This window comes from Periplaneta americana, chromosome 15, assembly GCF_040183065.1.
Source record: "Periplaneta americana isolate PAMFEO1 chromosome 15, P.americana_PAMFEO1_priV1, whole genome shotgun sequence".
Lineage (NCBI taxonomy): Eukaryota > Metazoa > Arthropoda > Insecta > Blattodea > Blattidae > Periplaneta > Periplaneta americana.
The window spans coordinates 10800775-10812974 of NC_091131.1; the positions used below are offsets into that span (position 1 = coordinate 10800775).

Genomic DNA, 12200 nt, shown 5'->3' on the forward strand with positions numbered 1-12200 from the left:
TCATATGCCCATACCATATTAGTTGTTTTGTGAAAATATCCTCTACAATATCATTCTTAACTTGCATTTTCTCTCTGATCATATCCTAATTTTATCTCTTCTTGAAATGCCTGCTGATCGTCTCCAATAATTCATTTCTAAGGCCAAAAATTTATTTTTGAATGCTGAAACATAATAATTTTTCATAAAAATTAATGGATCTTCTTGAAATCAAAACTACAGTGCTCAACTTCATGAATAATAACGAAAAGTGAATATTATAGGAAAATGTGAAAGGTCCAGACTGAAATGGCATTACCAACCGTTCTCATGTTGTATCCAGCGGTATATTTAATCGATTCGTCAGCCTGGGTGGCGCATTATGTAGAGTGCTGGACTTCTGTGTCCGAGGTTGCGGGTTCGATCCCGGCCCAAGTCGATGCCATTTAAGTGTGCTTAAATGCAATATGCTCATGTCAGTAGATTTACTGGCATGTAAAAGAACTTCTGCGGGACAAAATTCCGGCACACCAGCAACGCTGATATTATAACTTCGGCAGTTGCGAGCGTCGTTAAATAAAACATAATTTTTAAAAATTGAATCGATTTCACGAAAGAAATAAGTGTGGTGACACTTTCACCCCTTTTCATATTCACTCTTCTTATCAGATGATTTTTTGTACCCTTCTTTGTATTATGTAGAATAAACCAACAAAAGGGGCGGTCCATTTAGTGTCGACTGAAAAAGTTGTGTTAAAAAATTAATTATACAGAGATATCCATTTATAATTTGAAAGCGACTGCAGCGCACATCGATGCTATAGGTTATCAGTAGGGCTGGCTAGGATTTTGATGAAATTGCATCTTTTCTCTAGTAAGCCAGAAACATAGCCGCTTTAGCATTTATATGTTATGTGATAAACTGAGTGTTTTAAGACGTATTTGATAGGGCGTTTTTTTTTGTTGCATTTTTTGCCTTTTTCAACTCATAAGAGCATCTTTTGTGTTATTCGGACATTTTTGAGGCATTTTCATTTAATTTTGGCCACAAATCCCCATTATTAATATAAAATAATGTTTATTTCCTTTGATATTTTGTCTACATATTTTGTCCATTAATACCCTTTATTTTTTACTTGGTTATTTAACGACGTTGTACCAACTACGAGGTATTTAGCGTCGATGGAGTTGGTGATAATGATATGATATTTGGCGAGATGAGGCCGAGGATTCGCCATAGATTACCTGACATTTGCCTTACGGTTGAGAAAAATCTCGGAAAAAACCCAACCAGATAATCAGCCCAAGCGGGAATCGAACCCGCGCCCTAGCGCAACTTCGGATCGGCAGGCAAGCGCCTTAACCGACCGAGCTACGCCGGTAGCTAATACCCATTATTTTGTATAATATTTTAATTGTTTTCTTACACAAATATTCCCCTTTTAACGTAGTACAACCCATGTAATGGATCAGTCCAACCATCCCTTCAATATAGACCCCTCTATACTTGCTAATTCCGTATAAGAGTGGCCTTGTGATGGGCTACATGGAAACTACATCAGGTAAAATAATTAATTAAATGTACCACTTAGAAAAAAATATGTTAAATTAAATAAACTTAAATGTTGGTACTAGAATTTAATTTAATTACTAGTCTAAATATTAAGTAGCACAAAACTCCTTTTCTTATTAAGCCAATTTTAGAATGTAAGATCAATTTTTAGGGCACTTTTAAGGGCATTTTTAAAAGATTTTTAGGTCATAAATGCATTGTTTTAGGACATTTTTTAATGATTTATAGGTCATCAAAATCCTAGCCCTAGTTATCAGCATTTACGTTACTCTTAGCGCATAAGCTGAGCCATCCTTGCGGCGAACACCGCTTGACCGCGGAGTAGTGTCAGTCCTCTAACGCAATGGCTTTTTACATTAATAGGCTGAGAATTTTTCTAGTGTAAACTTTTGACCTACAAGGACAGAAAGAAAGATTGGTTTACTCTGATGTTATTCGTGGTACCATGGAAACAGAAGTGTAAGATGAATGTCATGCTTGGTAGTTCTCCACTCGGTCCGCCTCGCTCCATTCTCTATTTTTAGACTGCCTCCGTGGTCTGTTGGTCAGCAGTTCAGGAGGTCCCGGGTTCGATTCCCGGGCTCGGCTCTCGGTGAATTTTTCTTGAAGAAGAAGAATTCCCTGGGTGTCTAGAGTCTGGAAATTTGTATGAATGTGAGTGTGATTGTGAGTGTGCCGGGTTAATATTAATTAACCAATCATCACAAATATAAAAATACATCAGACTGTCGCTGGGCAGTAACCTGAACGTTTCAGCGTCACATTGTTGACAGTAACTCCATCTGTTAGCACAACCATAAAGCATCTAATAGATGCTATAGAGTTATCAACAACGAAAAAAAAATTGCCATAATTTCTTTCAAAGTAACCAGAGAAACTCTGTCCACAAAATAATTTAATCTGAACGATTCTTGTTGGTTCACCCCCAGGCTACATCAGGAACCAGCACGCGTATTTCGGCTCCATTCTCGGCCGGGTTGCGAACCGCGTCGCCAACGGTCGGTTCCGACTCGGCAGTCGAGAGTTCGAGCTCACCAAGAACGCCGGAGACTTCCAGCTGCACGGGGGCATCAAGGGCTTCGACCAGGTCCGTCTATTGAACTTAAAACTAAGAGCATAGCATCCCTGGCTGTTAGGGACTGAGTAAATACCAGGGTCATAGTGCGGACGGAAGGATTGGATAAATGAAGAAAATCAATGATCCCATCGAGAATCAAACCGCGACCTTCCGGCTTGCAGCGTTGCGCTTTAACCTCTTCCCTTACTATATATTTTACCAATTTTATGAAAAAAAAAAAAGAATAATCTTTTTTTTAATTTTGTACTGGCCGTACCCGTGCGCTCCGCTGCACCCGTTAGAAATAAATATAAAGTAATTACATAATTAAAATAGGACATTTGATCCAGGGAACATTCGTGTTTGATAGAAGGATATATCGTTTAATATGTTACTTAATTTAAATTGCATCCAAATAATTAAAATTCGATCATTTTGGTCCAGAGACACTCATTTGGTGCAATGACAATTCCTTTAACATGTTTCTTAATTTTTATTACATGCAACCATAGCTTAATGAAGATTGACATCATTTAGATTTAATGTGTATATTTTATTTTACTTGTTATAGGTTTCCATTGAATTATGGTAATAACTTAATTTTAACCCTTGTTTTCTACGTAGGCCTATTCAGTAATTGGCGCTTGGCCCACTATGGTTCTGAACCCTTCAATTAACTTAAATTATATTATATAATATTACATATTACATTATATTATATTATATTATATTATATTATATTATATTATATTATATTATATTATATTATATTATATTATATTATATTATATTATATTATATTATATCAGAAGTTACTGTAATAACATTATAGCATTATGTCCATCTAGAGAAACTACACTTTCCAATGGTGAAATAATAATTAATTATACAAATCGGTTAATTTAGCTTCCGATATTACTTCATACAAACACAGAAACATTCTCTGTAGGCTATCTTTCACAGCTTTCGATTGTTGCTGTCCAAGGCCCCTTATAGACGAAGTCATTGTTTTTTAATTCATTACACGGCCTTAGATGGCAGTTATTTTAATTTTAAAACTCATTTATCTCATTAAATATCAGTCCTATCAAAATTGTTCAAGGAATAAAACTTATCGCAAATTATTTTTAAATGAACTTTTGTTATGTAACATTTTTCACAAAAATCAATAATAAGCGAGATATTTCGATTTATTTAATTCAGGCCACCTTATAACCCCCCTTTTAAATAATGTATTTCGAATTCCATATAGCCTAAAATCTAAGTTACAACGAACTTAATTTATATTCCAATTTTCATCGGAATCCGTTCAGCCATTATCGCGTGAAAAGGTAACAAACATAGACAGACAGACAGACATACAAGCAAAAATTTCAAAAAAGCGATTTTCGGTTTCAGGGTAGTTAATTATATATGTTAGGACCAATTATTTTTGGAAAGTCGAAAATTACCAGAAAAATTTCGGCTACAGATTTATTATTAGTATAGATTGAGATCATTTAATATTACAGAATCACTGTACATCACTAATTTTCTTACATACCTAAAAAATCACTATAAAATAGACATACATTCATACCTGAATTATTATCCCGAGTTATCTCGTGCACCTTGATTCCAGCTCTGGTAGTTGTCCCACTTTGATTTTCTCCTGAACTATTTACCAACTTATATTTTCTTTATGGATTAATTTATGAGGTACAATACCAGTGCTGTTATCAAGGCGTTAAATGTTGCTTGTCGTGTGATAGACTCGAAAGCAGGGTATTACGCACAGTGGCACATTGCATCCCGGACAGTAGTATCTGCTCTTGTGTCGAATTTGTTTGTATTTTGAGTCTCTCGCAATACTACATATGGAATCCTGTCTGGTTGGTTGTTCTTCTTCAGAGTTCGTGGAATAACTTCTGGAAAATGTCTACCTGTAAGACGAAGTGGGTTTGGCGATTCTCTCTCTGTATCCCCAAATAAAATACTTCACTGTTATTATGAATCACCCTGTATTTCTGGAGTGTTTTACTACATATTTCATAACGAGAGTGCAGGAAATCCGTGGGGAGGACAAGTCTGATGGAAGTATGGTTAATTTAATTAACTGCAGGTTGTGTGGCAATCATATGTGAGCAACGGAAGGGTAGTGTTCACGTATCTGAGCAAGGACGGGGAGGAGGGTTACCCTGGAGACGTGATGACGCAAGTGGCGTACAGTCTGTTGGACGACAACAGCTTGAAGCTGGAGATGCGGGCCATGAGCTCCAGGCCGACCCCTGTCAACCTGTCCAACCACGTGTACTTCAACCTGGCGGGCCATGTGAGTACTAACAACTGGTATGCAGAGAGCATTCTCCAATACGTAGTAAGATAAGCAACAAAAAAAAAAAACCGAGTTACTACGAACATCTCCGTTATTTATTTCATTATACTCTACATCTATTGAATTAATTCTGTTGTGTGTTCCTTTCTTACGGAATTGAAAACATTTATCTGGAAGAACAATTTTGTTTCTTTTTACAGATACATAAAGACAATTAATTATAAAATTAATTCACTTCAATGTTATTCAATCATTCATTTATTTATCGAATGATTAATTGACTGATTGATTGATTTATTTGTTTATCCATTCATTCATTCAGTCATTCATTCATTCATTCATTCATTCATTCATACATTCATTCATTCATTCATTCATTCATTCGTTTATTTATTTAATTATTTATTTATTTTGTTACGCATATTCAATATTTATTTGTCTTTCGAATATAATAAACTTCTGTCTCATAGATCATTTGATTAACTCCAAAGCTCTTTGTCCATATTATCTGTATCCTGTTTATTCATTTATCCATTCATTCTTTGTCTCATTCATTCATTTATTCACTCACTCACTCACTCACTCATTCATTCATTTATTCACTTACTCACTCGCCCACTTATTTATTTACTTATTCATTCATTTATCCATTGATTCACTCATTCACTTATTCACTCACTTATTTATTTATTTACTTACTTATTCATTGTTTCACTCATTCACTTGTTCATTCGCTCACTTATTCATTCATTCATTCATTCATTCATTCATTCATTCATTCATTCATTTATTCATTCATTCACTCGCCCACTTATTTACTTATGTATTCATTCATTTATCCATTGATTCACTCATTCACTTATTCACTCACTTATTTATTTATTTACTTATTTATTCATTGTTTCACTCATTCACTTATTCATTCGCTCACTTATTCATTCATTCATTCATTCATTCATTCATTTATTAATTAATTCATTCATTCACTCGCCCACTTATTTACTTATGTATTCATTCATTTATCCATTGATTCACTCATTCACTTATTCACTCACTTATTTATTTATTTACTTATTTATTCATTGTTTCACTCATTCACTTATTCATTCGCTCACTTATTCATTCATTCATTCATTCATTCATTCATTTATTCATTCATTCATTCGCCCACTTATTTACTTATGTATTCATTCATTTATCCATTGATTCACTCATTCACTTATTCACTCATTTATTTATTTATTTACTTATTTATCCATTGTTTCACTCATTCACTTATTCACTCGCTCACTTATTCATTCATTCATTCATTCATTCATTCATTCATTCATTCATTCATTCATTCATTCACTTATTCACTTATTTATTCATTTATTCATTCATTCACCTATTGACTCGTCCACTTATTTATTTACCTATTTATTCATTTACTTATTCATTCATTTATCCATTTACTCATTCATTCACTTATTCACTAGCCCACTTATTTATTATATTTTTAATTAATTATTTATTCACTCATATTTATTTATTTACTCATTAATTTATTCATTCACTCATTTGTTCACTTATTCATTCATTCATTCATTCATTCATTGACTCATTTACTCGCATATTTATTTATTTATTTATTTATTTATTTATCCACTCATTCACTTATTCACTCGCCCACATATTTATTTATTTATTCACTTATCGATTGATTCACTCATTCACATATTCACTCGCCCACGTATTTATTATTTATTTATTCACTTATTCCCCCATTTATTTATTTAATTTATTTTTATGTATACAGAGAAATTCAATGAAATACAAATAAATAGAAGATGAGATAAAATACAAAATACAAATGGAATAAAATAATAATTAATGTAAAAAGCCAGTGGATGTAATAATTTTAATAAATTTGAGGACTGAATGAGTAGTGCTCGCAATTCTAAAACTTTTATTAATTGCAAGATGAATAGACTAGTTAGCTGGAAGCTATAATGAGGTAAAAGCTAAAATGAAATATCACAAATAATACTATAATATTGAGACAGAGAACAATTTATATAACTCTAAGTATCTAAATTGACGTATTTAGACTAGGAAGTTGTGAAACGAAAGCCTTGCATGTATCTGTTATTCACCCTTCTAATTTCAATGGCGGAATTTCTTTCAGTTTCAGTTATAACATCAGCTCATACTGTAGTAACACTGAATTGACTTCTTTCAATACTTCTGATACCTCAGATTGTGGGCTGCAAATAAGCCATTAGTTCCTTATGGACTGAAATAAAACAAACGAAAACATATACCGTATTTAGTCGCGTAATTCACGCACTTTCTTCACGTAATTTTGCGTGATTTATGCGAGGAAAGTTACAGAATAATACAAGAATTCACAAGGAAAAAAATGTATATCCTACACTGGATTTCAACATATGCTATTTAACTTTACAACACACACTTTTGCCGATATTTCTCGTCTCACTACCAGCGATCTATAATCCGCAGGTACAGAAAATTCCCAAAATTCCTTACAGGAGTCAGAGATGTATTGTGTCGTGCAGTTGAGGACAATGCAAAATGGATTTTTTCGTGAGAATATCGGCCATAAAGTAGCACAAAAATCGGACGGGAGCCTCTCCACGAACACTGGTTAAGACCCTCAGGCCCGAGTGTATAAACCATTTAATCTTAGATCAGAGGTTAAATTGATCCTTGTTTAAGCTGAACTTGGAATTTTGTGTTGTATAAAGTCTAATCTGAGATTAATTTGTCTCAAACTAAAGTCAACTTTGACTGAAGAAATTTCTCCGATTAAGTTAGATGATCCAAGTTCAGTTATTTCTTTTCTGTTTGAAATATACGAGTGACAGATTGTGCAAATAAAATAGCCATTATTATTAATATTAATATGTTACGTACATTTATATATTTCTTTCAATTTCTTGCCTTAATACATAAACATTCTTATATTTTATAAGGCTCTATCGTGTTCAGCAGTATCAAATAACATAACCTATAATTATATTATGTTTATAACAACCATTAATTATTAATGGATATGATAGCTACATTCATAAATGTTCAATTAACTGTATTACTAAACGAAAATTGTCGTTTTATAAAGCTTTATTATGTTTAGCAGTATCAAACACCATAACATGATAACAATTTGGTGAACAGTCAACCTTCTTCTTATTGTCCGCCATTATTTACATTGCAAAAAAAACCAGTGTCTCCAACAGAGTGTAATACGGAAAGTCGCGAAAAAGTAGTTGTAAATCCGCTAGATTTCTCATTATCAACAAAGAAAGATTAAATTTTGTCACTATGGGGTGCTAAAAAGGTCACTAAATCCCTATTTAAGCAATATAAAAGTTAAAAGAAATTGTTGTTGAAAAAGAGTTAAAATCGCTAGATTGGCAACACTGAACAAACTTGTATAACATGGTCCGCGCATCACGTATTTCACCTGTTTATGCGATGTTGCCAAATCCTTTTCACGTGAACTTAGATTGCATTTGAACCAAGGTAATTTGATCGCAGAAAAGTTTTATACAATAGAAGAAGTGTCTGAACTCGGTTTACTTTTCGATCTTCGATCAAAGTTGATCTTTAGTCAGGGAGTTTTATACAATTGGGCCTCTATCGTGTTCAGCAGTATCAAATAACATAACCTATAATTATATTATGTTTATAACAACCATTAATTATTAATGGATATGATAGGTACATTCATAAATGTTCAATTAACTGTATTACTAAACGAAAATTGTCGTTTTATAAAGGTTTATTATGTTTAGCAGTATCAAACATCATAGCATGATAACAACTTGGAGAACAGTCAACCTTCTTCTTATTGTCCGCCATTATTTACACTGCACAAAAAAACCAGTGTCTCCAACAGAGTGTACGGAAAGTCGCCAAAAAGTATTTCTAAAGTCGCTAGATTTCTCATTATCAACAAAGAAAGATTAAATTTGGTCACTATGGGGTGCTAAAAAGGTCACTAAAGCCTTATTTAAGCAATATAAAAGTTAAAAGAAATTGTTGTTGAAAAAGAGTTAAAATCGCTAGATTGGCAGCACTGAACAAACCTGTATAACATGGTCCGCGCATCACGTATTTCACCTGTTTATGCGATGTTGCCAAATCCTTTTCACGTGAACTTAGATTGCATTTGAACCAAGGTAATTTGATCGCAGAAAAGTTTTATACAATAGAAGAAGTGTCTGAACTCGGTTTACTTTTCGATCTTCAATCAAAATTGATCTTTAGTCAGGGAGTTTTATACAATTGTGCCTCAGTGTAGCAGGTAGCAGTGCTAAATCGGCCGTTAAAAGATGTTAAAGGAAATTTCTCTCAGTATGGAACGTACTTGAAAAAAAGAAAAAATATAAAATATTACGGGGAAATGCGTGAAATATTCCAGGATGTAATTTTAAAAATATTATGATAAAAATTCAGGTGCGTGAATTTTGGAATGGCGTGAATTCTGCGAGTAAATACGGTAATACCGTAGAATTCCTATCTTGCGCCAAATTTTGCGTGCTACCACCCGCTTAACAAGTAAGTCGGAGAAGTTGCCGCAACAGCAAGGCGATTTGTCGCGCCATAGAGCCAGGGACTGAATTAGCGGTGATCTAGCTTCTAGCACCTACACGAATGTAATTCCTGCCACCCTACTGAGTACCACTTCACACAAACATTCAAAGCGCCCTAAAACGTCCTTCAAAATACTTCTCACCGATTTGCTCATTACTTTTTTCAGTTTATGGTCGGTGATTTTTCTTTAGCATTATTGCTTCACAGATTATTTTATCGCTGTGCAGAAACTGTCAGTGTTTAAATTGTTAAATGATATTTCTGTTTTAGTTTTTTAACTGTTTTATTTTCTTTCGTGTCCAAATGGCATGTAAACGAAAAATTAATTAGGTATCTGCTAAACAAGACTAATAATAAGTATTATAAACATTTACCTTGATCTGCATCGGAAACAATATTTATTTATTTATTTATTTATTTATTTATTTATTTATTTATTTATTTATTTATTTATTTATTTATTTATTTATTTATTTATTTATTTATTTATTTATTTATTTATTTATTTATTTATAATAGGGCAATGCCCCAATTATAATAGACAGTACAGATTTATAGTCACTTATATCATGAATATAAAAAGTTAATAAACATGAACAAATATATAGAATACAGATACATTTACAAGATGTTAGTGTGAAGACGAAAATTAAACAATAACAAAATAGCAATATTATTTTAAATCAACTATCTTCAATGTTTTGAAAAGGAAAGTTTATAATCAATATAAGAAATATTGAAATCTAAATCCCATATTTTACATAATTCATTGAATTTAAATACATTCTTAACAGTAACGATTTTTATGTGATGAAGTGTTTGGTTCCTCGTAGTGTAATAATAGGCGATTTCTTAAATTTGATGTTCAAGCGTTAAGCTGGATTTCAGCTTAACGCTGGATGTAAATAAATGTATTTAAATAATTAAAATACGATCCTTTTGGTCCAGGGGGCATACATTTTGGTTTAAGGATAATTCGTTTAACATGTTTCTAAATTAGTCTTGACTACATTCTTTAATAAATCACTCCAAACCAATGTAAATATATCATGTATGTTGTACGAAGATAAATTTTTTGTGTTGACCCCATTGTGCATTATTTTTATGTAAATAAAAATAAATGAAAATCAGCATGACACAAAAATTTTTAAAGAATTACACGAAACAAATAATATGTAAGTAATAAATATGTATCTTACGGAATAATTAATACTTAATATGTGTAGCGTGTATATTTGTAAAGTTATGATAACGCAACGCAAACCAGATATCAGTCCCGTGTTTGGAATGGGAGAATATAGAAGTTTCAGTGAAATAAGTTTCTTTCTCTTGGTTGCATTCTCACATTCTAAATTTCTATTCTATTTCAGATACATTGCTGAAAATTTAAATTCTTTTGCAATATTACAAAGTTTCCCATCATACTTTGTGTAACGAGGAAGTTAAATGGGAGAGGATATAGGGAAGAAATTAAAAACTATTTTATAAATCTAAATACGTACCAGCTGAACACTCTTTGCTTGCTTACAGTGTGCAGGCCCGAAGGCTCTATACGAACACTACGCCTGTATAAACGCAGACAAGGTTTTGGTTGTAACTCCTGATCTCATTCCTACGGGTAAGTAACGAGAGACACAGATTTATATAACCATGGTTACGAATGAGTCATTGTTTACTACATACGAGTTCGTCTGTTTTGTTCACAAACTCTCGTATTCAAAGAAATATCATTTGAAAGGAATTTCAGAACGAGATTGATGAGATTGAAAGAAAGAAAGAAAGAAAGAAAGAAAGAAAGAAAGAAAGAAAGAAAGAAAGAAAGAAAGAGAGAGAGAGAAAAAGAAAGGAAAAAAGAAATAAAGGAAGAAAGATAATAGGTGCAAAATAACTGACCGTACTTTTTCATATAGCAGAAAGTTTATACGTTTTCAACTGACAGTATTGTAGCCCTATGATTATTTTCAGATTTCAATGCAAAGCCTATAGACACAAAGAAATATCATTTCTATGTAGAAATTTTAACATTTAACTGTCTTTTACGCTGTAAAATTTATATTATAAACATGTTATGCGAAGAAGAATTATCTCTGTATTGCAGTAAGACTAAATACAGTTATTATTATTATTATTATTATTATTATTATTATTATTATTATTATTATTATTATTATTGTATTTTCTTCGCTATTTTCAACCTCATTATGTTTTATACTCAGAATATGACCCACAGTCTACTATATTACAGTCACGAAGCTTGAGTTGTTGAGGGTGCTAGGAACAATAGACTGTGCCGGTACTATTTCGCATTGTCTGTGATAAGGCAATAGTAGCGATCCTAGTGGTTAGCAACTATCTATGGATGCATATTTCCTACGTATTGAGCTTCTTGACTATATATACTAAACTGTGATATGACCCCTCTGTGATTTTATATTGAATTATAATTGAGGTGGTGAGACCAACAACCATTCAAGTCCATTTACACAAGCTTCAAAAAACTTTTTTTTTATTTCTTACCTAATTATTATTTTTTGCACGTAATATTTCTGGTTGTTTTAGAGATCAAGACAAAGTAGTATACCAACTTTTAAAGTCGTAACACTTGTTGAAATATCCAAAATTTAATTTCAAATTTGCAAAAAAATGAATGACCAAAAGTGGACTTGAATGGTTATTGA

At 32.4% G+C, this 12200-nt stretch overlaps 1 protein-coding gene across 1 annotated transcript in view; it reads left to right on the plus strand.

Annotated features, from left to right (window-relative positions):
* LOC138714633 (galactose mutarotase-like) overlaps window positions 1–12200 on the plus strand; it is a 28543-nt gene that overhangs the window by 5169 nt on the left and 11174 nt on the right. The window contains exons 2-4 of the mRNA XM_069846667.1: window positions 2482–2639; window positions 4711–4920; window positions 11053–11140. Coding sequence (XP_069702768.1) covers window positions 2482–2639; window positions 4711–4920; window positions 11053–11140 — 456 coding nt within the window. The remainder of the gene's footprint in view (window positions 1–2481; window positions 2640–4710; window positions 4921–11052; window positions 11141–12200) is intronic.